Source organism: Clinocottus analis, unplaced genomic scaffold, assembly GCF_023055335.1.
Source record: "Clinocottus analis isolate CAN_PGR_092001 unplaced genomic scaffold, fCliAna1.0.p SCAF_25, whole genome shotgun sequence".
In the NCBI taxonomy this organism is placed as follows: Eukaryota; Metazoa; Chordata; class Actinopteri; order Perciformes; family Cottidae; genus Clinocottus; species Clinocottus analis.
Window position 1 is genome coordinate 1,392,928 of NW_027175987.1, and position 13,567 is coordinate 1,406,494.

Sequence of the window (13,567 nt, forward strand, 5' to 3'; positions counted from 1 at the left end):
TTTTCTCATAAAGAAAAAATCGAAAAAGATTAATAATTCATCCCTAACCTATGACGATAGGCATGTTAGCCCCCATGCAACAGCATCCCACCGCGTCGCTACTGGCTCCCATGAGACATGCCGAACCCTGATGTCCGGGAGAAGCTTGTTTTCTTTACATCAGAGAGAGCGGGAAGGAGACCAGTCAAACTGAGGGAATGTGACAGGAGAGCATTGAAAAGACACGGACAGATTTATGCACATGTGGAAAACAGAAAAAGAGGTATTCATAGACACATACTAAAGATCCGCAGATGATGATCTATGCAGACAAGGATAACCCTATGCATCTCGTAAACAGTATGCAGCCCGCCTCCGCAAATAAAAATGGGCCAAGCACGCACTGTGTTGCCACAGTTATTTCACCAGCGTAGCGCATAGCCTCTATAATGCCCCGAACAACAGAATAAAACCTGGCCACAGCTGGGAGTCAGTTCAAAGAAAAGATCCTCAGCAGAGCAGACAACTCTAACGAAACACCTCCGACAGGCAAACCGAATCCATATGCTTCTGCGGAGAGAGAGACAGAGAGAGAGGAAGAGCGCGAAGGAGGAAGAGGTCGGTTAAGTACAATCTCATCACACCCATCTGTCACAGTTGTTCATGGACACACATACAGCTGCAGATTTATTAGTTCAAATGATGGAGAAACAAAGCAAGGGAGAGATTTTCTTCCAGGCTTTGACATCCTTTTCAAAAGAGGAGCTGGAACAAGGCTTTTGTCTTCAAATATGTTTCCCCGTCTCTAGGCTTGCGGGAGACTGACTCACTTCTCACTTGGTGCATGACAGAGATGTGCTCACAAGTCTTTTTTCTCAAGTCCAAGACAAGTTTCATGTCTCTTACGGTTGGGATGAGTGTTCTGTTAACTGCTGCAGCATCGCTGTAAGGAATACAAAGCATGCTGTATCTATGAGCATACAGTACATTGATTAGATGTTTGGTATACTGTCACTTTAAATGGGCTATTTAACTGCAATGTAAAAAAAAAACCACAATAAAAACTGTGTTTTGCCCTTAAAATGTCTATAATATGGAATATAAATGTTACTCATGGAAACAGGAAAATATTGCCAACAGTATTTGGCATGTAATTATAACAACCGTAGTCTCTTTTTTAATTCTAGTTAGGAGTACAACTGTATTGTATACTTATATTAGCTCAAAAATATACTGTAATTCAACAAATCCCTTGAACCTTTTTAAATTTAATGACGCTCACAAGCCATTTTTTGCAACTTCAGACCTAAGTCCAAGTCCCAAATCCAAAGTCTCAATCTCTGCTGCATGAAAAATAAAATGCATCATGATTTTACTGCAATATCAAACCAAGCATATGCCATCTGCTTTCCTTCATTAGTTTGTCATCTTATCATCCAAATGCTCTTTTCAAAAGGTGACTGGTATTGATGAGGCACGCTCTCTAATTGAAATCATTACAGGCATCACCTTTCATTTTAATCAGTATCCACTACCGCCATGTTCAACATTTTCACAAAATATCCAGAGTGAAAAGCCTTTTGTTTCTCGTCAAACTAAAAGGTCACTTGAGAATAGCAACGCCGCTCAAATTAACATCCCAATAATGAGCTAACGTGTCACACCTTTCGTCAACCGGCAGATGGTCTGAACGCCTTCGAGCTACAAGCTCCAGGCGCTAATGAACACAGGAAGTACGACAGTACATTTCTAACCCCAGCGGGACCTCCGCGTCATTGAGACGTAAATTAAGTGGGAGTAAAATGTGACCCCTAAACAGTTTTAAAATGATGACGCAAATTATCTCTTGCATGCATTTAGCGAGTAGCCGTTAGCTCGCAGTAGTTAGTTAGCTACACGTCAGCTGGAGTTGCATGTGTGACGAAAACAACAAATAGCCCAGAACATAACCCGTAAAACAGCGACGTTTCCTTTTCACACTTTGTTGTTTTGTCTTAAACAGGATACAATTTGTGCACCGTAGAGGTGCTGGTGGGCGGATTTTGTTACTTTTGGACAGAGCCAGGCAATCTGTTTTCCCATTTCCAGTCTTTGTGCTAAACTAAGCTGCTAGCTGTAGCCACATATTTACCATATGAGAGTGCTGAGCTTCTCAACTCTCCTCCAGATCACAAATCATCGTAATTCACATAGTGGTGAACTACTCACAGATTGTGGTTAGATCAATGACCACGACTGACAAGTGGAGAGGGCTTACATCGGAGCTCTTAACTCTCCACTTCCATGCCTCCAAGTGACCAAACACCCATGCAAGCGCGCCAAAGAACAAAGACCCGTGGAGCAGCACATCAAGCTACAAACAGAGGGAGCCGATGAAGGGAAGTCAAACGGAAAGAGCCGCCTGACTGAGCGGTTCGCGCTCATCCCTCAGTTCCACGAGTCTCCACTTCAGGAAAATGATTTGATCAACTGATTATCTGATTCATGTTCAGCGGCTGAAAAAGAAGATAAAAGTCGGCTTTAGTTCTGGCGGGGTGATCCAACGAGCAGAAAGATAGAGGAGCATTGGGGGCTATGGGCTGATATGAAGATGCAAAGAAGCATGACTCTTTAATCTTCATTTATACCAACGGCTCACTGGCATATTCAAAATAGGTCCACCGAGTCTAAAGACCAATCTCTTCATGAAGAAGAGAGAGGAAAGGAGACAATACTGGAGAGAACTCCATAAGCAACAAACACAGAGGTTATTTTTGCACAAGGAATCACACTAATCTTGATTTGAATGCATCATCATCATCATCCCCACAAACGTCTGACTGAAAGCGTCAGCTGACGTGAGCACAATGTTAACTGTTCAGGACGACAGGACACATTAGAGGAATGATTAATTAATCATGTGCTTTATACCCTTGCACAGTGTTAAGTGCGTCTGACCACAACACGCAAAGTTCACAGTTGAGTCAGAGTCATCAGGACGTTTCGGGACAGAGGAGACTTTATGAAAAAAAGAAACGCTACTTTTGATCAACCAAGCAAAGCAAACTTAAATTGGGAGAGGCTGCCGATGTGAGGAGTGTGTCAGTGTGTGTGTGTGTGTGTGAGAGAGAGATTGAGAGAGAGTGTGTGCAGCTGCAGGCATTGGGATTTAAATCATATTTCCAATCACAGGATGTTTTTTTTGTCCAAATGCCACAGAGGACATGAGACATTTCAGTGCCGAGTTTAAATGAACCACGGTGAACGCGTGCGTGCCGTAGCTCCGGCGACACAACAAAAACACACCGCATGTCATGTGTTAATCCAATCTTGTAATTACATAATTGAAGAGAGCTGATTAAAGAGCCATCTCGTGTGCGAGGCCCATGGAGAGATGGAATGAAAGATGCATGTAACTTGAGTTAACCACATTGAGCCATACAGTATCTGCTTGGCTCAGCTGCTGCAAATGTGGTTAATAGGAGCTGGAAGGAAGCAAAGTGAATATAATATCTCTGGAATCCGTCCCTTGGTTTATATTAAGTAGAACATTCTTTTAGTGATTGAAAGTTCTTCTAAATTGACGTTTTCCTCCACAAGTGATATTCTTTTTCAAAATGATGGACTATATTTTTGACAAATTATAAATTAAGTTAATGGTGCGAGAGTTACGGGTGAAATAAACGTTTTAAAACATCTTAAGAAGCTCAGCAGCTGTCGCAATCTGGGTAGCTGTTCACTCGAAGCAGCGACACATTTTTCAGACCTGTCTGGAGAAGGAGACAAACAGCTTGAAGGAATTTGTTGAGCGGATGAAAAACAACCTTTCAATGTTTATTTTGAAGCGAGGTAAAGTTATATCTAATTGCATCATTCTATATTGATTCACTGATGCTGCAATGCTTTCGACTGAGGACAACTTTTAAGGCTCAAGAGTTGTTGTTGTGTACATGTGTGTCAGTGACGATAATGATGGTCGCTGCAGGACCACAAGCTAATGGGGCTGCATGTAATATATATATATATATATATATATATATATATATATATATATATATATATATATATATATATATATATATACTGCAGTATGAATGCCCTTTCCTCTGGTCACTTTCCCTGTAGCTTTACCGAGTCTGTTGAGTCATGAGCATCTTTTTTATGAACAGAATTTTAATGTTATTTTTTAAGGACCGCTTCTGCATCAGAGAAGGCATATGCTGTGAGACAATATTTATTTACATTTGCTCTTTAAATTAGCTCTTTAATGGAAGAGTCACATGTTATGGATTTAAACAATGAATCCGTCTCGCATGAAGTATTAAATATATCTTTTAAATCTCAGTATTCTTTAACTTTGGCCTATTTATATACATATTACATATTTGGTGTAGTTTATCTTACTCATTTATGTTGTGTGTTTTAAATGTATAAGTCTCATTGTAAAATATGGACCGTGCAGAATTAAATCATAATTACCTTTCTGGCACTTTAAGTATCTTTATTTAAGTGAAACACTGAAGAAACTTCAGGTCTCAGTTATTTAGTTCCAACCATCTGTTTTATTGAGGACAGTTATGAGTGTAACAATAACCAATTGGCGCTCTTCCAATTTCTCAGTTCGTGAATCCTTGATTCCTTCCCTCACCTTCTCTCCTTCTCAGTCCCTCCTACCTAAGATGTGAATGGAACAGGCGAGGAATGCATACAAGGAGAGAGGAGTCCAGACATTTAACAAGATGAGACATCCGAGCCTCAGAGCAGTCCTTTTAAAGCAACGTTGATTAAATGCGACACAGCTGCATCATCTCTTCACCGTCACACCTCTTTAAGATGTCACAGGCCTCCTCTCCAGGAGATGCATTTTAGGAATTGAGACACTCTTAAAGATGGCGCGCTGAGATCGATTTCCAGGTCACAGGCAGGAGAGAGGAGACAGAGCAAAACAGAGAAATGAAAAGAGCCCATGTGCAACAGTAGAGTCGTCTGACGCGAACCTCTCAGAAGGAGGAGTCGGTTATTTCGCTGTCTTGCCGTGTGGGTGTTGATTGAAGGAGATTATTCATGAGAAACTGCAGCACACTTCAACTTCAGTCAAAGTCAGTCAATCAACTTGTTGTGTCGGCGCTAACAAAGCGACGCAGTGTGTAATCTCTGGAAAGAATGGTACCTTCCTGAAGAGGGCACCGGCCAGAGCCTTGAACCCCATTTTCTCCAGCTCTCTCGGTCTACATGGTCGATCCATACGGGAGAATATTGTTTTACGGATGGACGGTCGCAGCTCTTCAAGCTGCCAGCAGCGATAGAAATACATAAAATGAAATGAGCCGAAGAGAACGACAAGTATATATAAAGTGCCCAAATACCCAGTTCATCCCATAGCTCGGTGTTGAAGACGCTCTGCGTTACATGACTTTAAATATCAGCTCACTCACACCAAAAGCCTGTAATTATGGATCTTTCAGCCGGCTTAAGTGTAGACGAACATAACAAGGACGTTCTCTGCTGCTTCACCTCAAGGAAATCTGAGGAGTCCTGAGGAGTATTGTGCAAACAAAATGACTTCATGCAAAAAGCAAAAGCTGTAGCGTAGTAACCGCTGCCTACCTACACTCATGGGACTCCTTGGCTTCCCTTTTAGTACTTATGTAACGCTCCGGTCATCCCATCACACATTCTTTCATCCAAAGACCTTCAGAAAACATCAAATATGCAGCATCCAAGGATCAAAAACTCCTCTTTCTCACCCCTCTGCTTCCTCTCTGTATCTCATCTCTCCGCGGCTGCAGTCCTCCTGAGCCGGTCCAGTAAAGTCACACGGGACCCATCATCGGCTTAAATGAGCCAATTTAGTTTAGATAAGACTTCTACGAAGCATCGAGGAAGAGTGAACTGAGGAAAAGGCGTTCAGATGGATTAGAAGAGACAGGCATCCTCGTTTCGGTAAAAAGAGCTTGGATGAGTGCTTGTGCTGGATGATACTGTCGCACTATGGCGGCGCATGTAATCTGCCATACAATCTATAAATAGGTTCTGCAACTAGAAATGTATGTACAATTGAGTAATTTTGAATTATAGACGTGCATTTTCTGAGGAGGCACTGGCATGAATTGCATCATCTTCAAACACATTCAGAGGAAGAGAAACGGGCTCCTCAGCACCAGAGCACTTGTATTAGTCTGCTGCATTGTACTGGGTTTGACGTATGGCTTTGGCTTTGATGCTGTTGGTTTTAAAAAAAGCATAAAAGCTCTGTAATTACTCGAGGCTCTGTTAGTGTCATTTAAATGAATGCCACTAATGGAGCCTACATTTCTCACATGTCAAGAGCGTGATTGTGAATACGTCCTTACATGAGGCCCTGCTTAAAATGTGCTGACAGTGATTCTAATTCGGCGAATATCTCGCGTGCGTTGACACACAGCCCTGGTTCTGGGAATGGGAAACAAAGAAAGCCACACAACTTCAGCCAATCAGCAACAGTTCCGTGCTCGTGCAAAAATAAAAATAAAAATCTTTTCAAGAATTGCTGAGTCTAAATTTAAAGCCCCGGAAAAACAGACTTCAATCGACTTTCACTAAGCAATCCTAAACGTCTTTTACAGCCGATTTGAATGTCACGCCGCTAATCGTTCTCTGAGGCAGTGACTGCCAATGAGGGGTTCTTATACCACAGGGTCCACTTCACCATTTGCCGGTGGTTACGTGGCGAGAGTGGAGAGTAGGTCAACTAATTTGATTTCATAGAAACGATGATGGGATTTAAAAAAGCATGTATCCATATTTTGAGTCAGCTATAAACATCTGGACACCACATGGTGCAGGTCAGAGTACGAGGAAGTACGAGTTAGCGGGTGAGCGGAGAAACAGTGAGCTGAAAGTAATGGATAGATGGTTGAAATAGCTAAAAGTACGGTATAAAAGTGGTCGTAATACAAACTTGAATTAACCCAAACATGCCCAGTTTGATTGCATAAAAAAGATATTGTAACATCCGTCTCTTATCCATGTTTAAAAAAAGAATTTCATACTTTAATACAATCTCCATCCATGAACACATTTCTCTCATACCGAGGCTTTCTGACAACAACACAGAGGTTGAACATCCACTGCTCAGGTCAGCCAGACTCTCTCGTCACAAAATGCCAAAGGAAGCAATTATGTTTGGAAATAAAATACTTGTAAGGCTCAAATATTCACTAAGCTCTGGATCGAGCTTACAGCCTCATCTGAATGTTCATAATGGCATTACTGCCGTCCAGGGGCGGGAGGACGGCCAGCGTCCACATCCCCGTGATCGCTCCAGCTGGACGTCCCAAACCAGGACAGCTGACACGGCCGCGGACTCACAGGGGCTCTGGCTCCTCTTCCTCCATCCTCGTCCTCCATCCTGTCCTTCCTCGTTGCTCTGCTCCGCTCCGCCCTTTCCGTAACAGCAGCAATGTCCTCGTACTGCTGACAGCGGCTGCTTCACCGCTTTTACTGCCCTCATAAATACTCCAGAGTTGAAAACAATAAGGCTCGGCGTCGGCGGTGTCGAGCTGAGGTAATGTCACTATTGAGCACGGCTGACAGCTTTATGTGCGGCAGAAAAGCATGGAAATGAGAAGGTAAGTGTAGAGGTGGTGATGGACGCCACTAACAGGCCTGATTGAGCAACGCACTCCGAGGGCCACACAGACCCATCAGCAGACATTTCATTACTGACACATCAATCTGTCAGAAGTGGCATCTCGGGAGCCATTAAGTGCTCTTGTAATTGCATTGACTTCAATGCTGTTTTTCTCTTGTTAATTGTTGGACGGGAGCAGCGACTGCGGCTCTCGACAAGCAGCTGGGAATCCATGAGACGACCACGACACCAGCTCAATCTCACCAGGCACAATCTCACCAGGCACAATGCGAAATGGGAACGAACTTGAAAGCACTTCATGCGCTTTTCATTAATCTACTATTTCATACAACTATGGCGGCCACGTAGACGAGCACAACCGATTTGGGGTTTAGTTGCTCACGAACACTTTAATCGGGCTACCGAGACAACCCGCTCTACCTCCTGAGCAACCTGAGATCCAGCCTCAGTCTTCTGCACACAAGAAGCGAGCAACACAGTGAGGATGCTGAAGTGTTTGGGTTTTAATTCCATAAATGTACAAGAGATGCAAGATTCATGTTTTCTGCATGGCTGTGATTGGTCCGAGCATTAACCAATCATCAGGTGGAGGGAGACCAACCGATTGGAGAGGCAAGTGACAGGATCAAGCGCTGCCGAAACTACCAGACAGCCACCAGGGGGCGGTCAAAGTGTTTTGGCCGCCATTCGCAGAAACATTTTCCTGAAGGTTGCAGCTGCAGCACAGCGTAAAAAGTAAGAAACTATGAATGCAATGTTTGTTTTATTTAAACGTCAACTTGGAGTACAAATATGATGTCCCAAAAATAATCGTGATAAATAATCGTGATCTCAATATTGATCAAAAGTACTCATGATTATCATTTTGGCAGTAATGCCATGCCCATGTCGTGATACTCTAAAAGTACTGCCTGCACTTCATGACATGAAGGGGTTTCCTGGTGGTTGAAGGGTTTAAGGTGTTGACCAAGAATTGCGATGACCCCCGGGGTCAAATCCTGCCAGCGACCTTTGTTGCATGTCACTCCCTGTTAATCTCTCCCTTAATCTCCTGTCACTTCCCTACTGTCAACTTTATCACACTGCACCCAAAATCTCCTCAGGAAAAAAAAAAACATGTGGAGAAGATTTCTATTTCAAATTGTTCTTGGAAACAGAAAGACAGTTGCACAATCACAATTATAATTTACATACAGGTATATTATGCTTTTGTAATGTATGCAAGGATTTGCCGGGACAGCGTTGAACCGTAGTGCTTGACAAACAAGGAACGAGATTAAAGGCAGACGCTTATTCAGACCGTCCTCAGAAAAACCCTGAACAGAGAACCGAACAGAGCCCCAACAGAGACGGAGCGGTGCTGAGCAAACGCAGGCAGAGAGGCTTAGACGTGTCAGGACGACGACAGGCACAGAGCCTCTCACACCGAGACGACTGCAGGGATCGATCAAAGGCTGCCTTCCCCCGATTCGGCTCCACGTTTAGATCATTAAAACCTAATTTGGAGCCGGGAACCAAAAGCACGCGTGCACACGCGCACAGGGTGGCTGCGCCTGCACGGACGCAAAACACCTCAAGGATGACAATGGAAAAGCACGGGCGGCGTGCGATAATGAGACCTGATGTCCGATCGAGTTAGAGAGCAAATCGATCAGCCGGGACTGCACCATGACAGTGTGAGAAGAGAGGCTGAAGGGGCGGAGGGGGGACTATAGTGTCCCGATGATCACAGGGTGAATCTCGTGCTTATCGGGTCATCGGCTTAAGTGAGCCTTGTGATCACTGAGATGTGGATGAGAGGGAAGAAGACACAGGCAGAGGACCACAACACATGAACCCCATGTTCAGGATCTCTTTACGCTCACATCGGCACATCAAGTGGACCACCAGATGATTGTGTGTGTGCGTGTGCGTGCGTGTGTGTGTGTGTGTGTGTGTGTGTGTGTGTGTGTGTGTGTGTGTGTGTGTGTGTGTGAAAGTTGCTCACCCAGGATTAGAACTTGCACTGCGCTCCTTCCACATCTGCCAGCCTGGAGGTGCTCTGATCACTGCTGGCCGTCTTCTCTGACTGGGTCTGTGCTTGGTAATGTTTCTCCTCCAGGCACTGTGCTTCCTCCTCCTTCTTCTTCTCCTCCTCCTCCTCCTCCTCCTGCTCCTCCTCCTCTTCCAGCAACAGCAGCAGTAGTTGCAGCTACAGCAGCTGGACAGGACTGCATTCACTCACCTTCCCTCCACTCGGCACTGCTGCTGAATTATCTACCGCCTCCCCAACGAAGTCTCTGGCTCCCCTCTTCTTTGTGCTAGAAGGCGGCAGCAGGAGCTCCTCTCACAGCCGGCTCCCAGCTCTGTGTCTCGGGGAAGCGTTGAGGGCTGCCACCGGCAGCGGCAGGCAGCTCGGACTGACGGTGCTCTCGTTATTGGATCGCATGTGTATGAGTGTCCTGGCATTTGTGTGTGTGGGATGTGGAGCGCAGTGTGTGTCAGAGTGTGTGTGTGTGTGTGTGTGTGTGTGTGTGTGTGTTGGTTTGAAAGAGGACCCGACTGCTGTGCTGTTCATAGAGGCTCATCTGCGCTGTTGCGCTCTCTCTCTCCCCCCTCTCTTTCTCTCTTTCTCTCTCTCTCTCCTCTCATACTCGGGCTGTTTTGTGCTGCATTCAAGTCCTGTGGAGAGAAAACGGAAGATCAGTTCCCTACTTAAGCTTTCAGGTGGTGGGTATACAATACTCTGCAGAGGCTGTATGGGAGTCCATATGGGGTAAAATGGATTTCATGACAGATTTTAAAATAAATACGTATCAATGTATCATGTGGTAATAGTGCTATAAATATTTTTTATTTAAACAGAATTATTAGGATTAAACATTATTTTCCTGATTCTATTAGTCTATTTCTATTTTTTTCCCATTTTGATTTCTCACTTTTAATCTGTTGACATGATCAGATAACTTTTTGGATAAGCAGGAACCAAAACCATTATCCTCATCTTTGCCTTAATCCCAAAAATCCGGTTGACGTTTAACTCATTACTGATTCATTCCCATTTGACCATCACCGGCAAATAAAGATGAAGGTTTATGAAACGTTAACCCAAAGAGCAAAGATTAACGATGCTGTCGGGTCACGCTGGGATTTTACTTGACTGACTCACACACATAACTCAACTCTCAGGTGTATTTAAACCTGTAGTCATTGATTTTGACCACATGTGAGCAACAAGACAAGTCATTAACACAAAGACATATTAACATCTCGTAAAGTGGCTGTGGTGAATGTTCGCAAACTGTTGCATTATATATCACAGACACAGAGAGACCATGAGTTGTGCTTCAGGGGAATCCATTTGGTCTCTTCCTGAGGGATATATCTGGCTATTTAGCTGCGAAAGGCTCCACTGTTTCCCCCCCCCAGCAGCTAGTCATTACCAACGTCTGTCAGGTAACTAACAGTTGGTTTCTAGATGTGTTTTCCACTGAAGACAGGAGCCTGCAGTGGTGACAGAGGAACATAACAGGTGTGGGCCCGTAAAAGCAAAAACAATGAGCTTGACAGAGCTAGATAATATGTTGAACCAACTTCCTCCTCAACCCACCACTTCAGTTTCTTTCACTCCCCAAAATGCCTTTACGCAACAATCAGAGAGAGAGATGTCTCGACATATGGACTTGATGATGTATCATTCATTTGGGAGAGGTTTTTTAATCTACCTATACGCATGGGGAGCAATTCAAACCACCGACACACTACCAGCTGAGCAACAGCTGCTCTCGTACAGTGAAACTGGAGAGAGGCTGGCGGGGAGCTGTGCCAGCTGGTTAAAACCGTTATAGGCCGTTGACGGGTGGATTGTATTTCATTTCATGGCGAGTGTATAGGGAGAAGCTTGCCCTATATGTTACTGAAGCCAAAACTATTTGTAAAGCCATTAAACATCCACTTTTTACATCCAACATCATAAAACATTCATATTTCAATACAATCTCCTGCATGAACACATTTTCTCACGCAACGAGTGGCGTCGGCACAAGAGTAAGCAGGTCAGCCGGCCTTTATCGTCACAAAACGCCAAAGGAAGCAATCATGTTTGGAAATAAAATACTTGTAAGGCCCAAATATTCCCTAAGCTCTGCGTCGAGGTTACAGCCTCATCTGAACATTCATAATGGCATTACTTGTTGTCCGTGGGCGGGAGGACGGCCAGCGTCCCCATGATCGCTCCAGCTGGACGTCCCAACCAGGACAGCTGACGCGCTCGCGTGCCTGCAGGTATTTGACAGCCAGCGGCTCTCGCTCCTCTCACTAAGCTTTCATAGAGGAAGAAAAAAAAAGTATATGGATGTTTTTTTTATCGAGCACATTAAGCACACCACACAAGAACAGTCAATAGGATCACATTACTGCATCAAGCATGGTATGAAATAAACAGGGTGTAGAGATATGTACAGTGTTAAGAAGCTCTTTTCCCCTCATCCTTGTTCCCTTAAGTGATAGGAAGCGCTTCAATGAAAAGGCTCTTTAGTGGACTTAGATGGCGACAAGGATGGGGAAGACTCACACTTCCTTCAGGCGCCCTCACACATCTTTTACATTTCCACCGCTGCTTTTTTAAGACAGCATAAATCGGTGCCCGGGGCAGTGCAGGAGTGTCGTATCCAGGTGAAAATGGAGGCTGTGCCATGTTTCATCCCATCCGCAGTCTGCGTTGCTGTGCTCAAAAGACACAATGGAGAATATACGGCGTGTGAACGCTACAGTGGCACTCACCAAGTAAAAAAGAAGAAGAAGAAGAAAAAAACGGAGGAAATACACAGTGCGGGATCTGAACGTCGCCGTTGCATTTTTAAGCGCACACTGCTGTGTTGCAATCGCCCGTTAGGTACAATAACCTTCATGAATGTCACACCCAATACCCCCCCCCCCTCCTCCCTGAACCATTTCCAGGTTACGGCTTTGCTGTGAGGTGGAGGATACTCTGTTGCGTTGCTGAGTAGCTCTGTAGCAGCTTAACAATAATACCACAGCACAGTTATCATCACAGCTTCCCTCCATGCTTCATGCTGGAGGGAAGCAGTGAAACCAAGTCCACTCCGGGTTCCAGTTGCTCCTCTGGCTTAATATTTTTCAAGGATTTCTGCAGAAGTATTGAGGGCGTGGGTTTTTAATAAACACACGATACGACATAAAGGCAATGCACTTGCCTACTGTGCAGGTTGAAGAGGCTGTACATCAACTCGAGGGCTCCACAGTCATTTGTCAAATGGAAAGTACTGCTTACCCTCGCGTTCTCTGTGTGGGTGTGAGGGGCCGAGTTAACACACACAAAAAGTCATCATCAGTCATAGTCCTGCGATTCAACGACTGTGGTACTCAGGCTGAGACCCAAAGCACGCAAGTAGGCTCACGTAAGCACTGTCGGTGAGAACAGTTGTGTAGTAACACACAGTACTTTGTGAGATGTACTATGTGTAGTTCACAGCATTGCACAGGGAAATATTGTGAAGGACCCCCCCCCCAAAAAAACCTGCTCATGTCTAAATTCTCATACGCTATAATGCGTGTAGTCCAAACGACTTGGTTTATTCCCACATCATTATATTCATAGATTTTACATTTTGCTGGAGATTTAACACCAAATAGGAAGCTATTTGGTGTTGAAGTCTGCTGTGGATAAAAGGCAGACAAGACAGATGAAAGGATGGAAATATGAAATGTCAGCTTGGCAGAAAGACTGTGTCAATAAAAATGGATATTTCTGAGTCCACGGCAGTTTGTAGTGTTTGAAAAATATCTTCCCTGAACATTATTAATGGTGCAGTGTTTGCAACTGGTGCAGCAGCACTTCAAGCAGCGACGGCAGTAAATCACAAATACAAAAAGGCAACAACGAAAATGAGTCATTAAGTTGAATACTAATTAGCAGTACAAAGTGTGTGTGTGCGTGTGTGTGTGTCAGCAGACATTTAATACACCGCCTCAAAC

The 13,567-nt window shown here is 44.3% G+C and overlaps 1 protein-coding gene across 4 annotated transcripts in view; it reads right to left on the bottom strand.

Moving 5' to 3' along the window:
• Nucleotides 1-13,567, bottom strand: part of lingo3a (leucine rich repeat and Ig domain containing 3a) — a 53,509-nt gene that overhangs the window by 23,172 nt on the left and 16,770 nt on the right. Inside the window, exon 1 of one of the 4 annotated variants that reach the window (XM_068591598.1) lies at nt 9,579-10,168. The exons of 1 other annotated variant lie outside the window; for it this stretch is intronic. Coding sequence is in view for 1 of the 3 variants with exons in the window: in XM_068591597.1 (XP_068447698.1) it covers nt 5,570-5,575 (6 nt within the window). In the remaining 2 variants the exon portion in view is untranslated. Of the gene's footprint in view, nt 1-5,569; nt 5,631-7,308; nt 7,344-9,578; nt 10,169-13,567 lie in introns of those variants that run through there. 2 more of the 4 variants (XM_068591600.1, XM_068591597.1) reach the window with 2 other exon arrangements.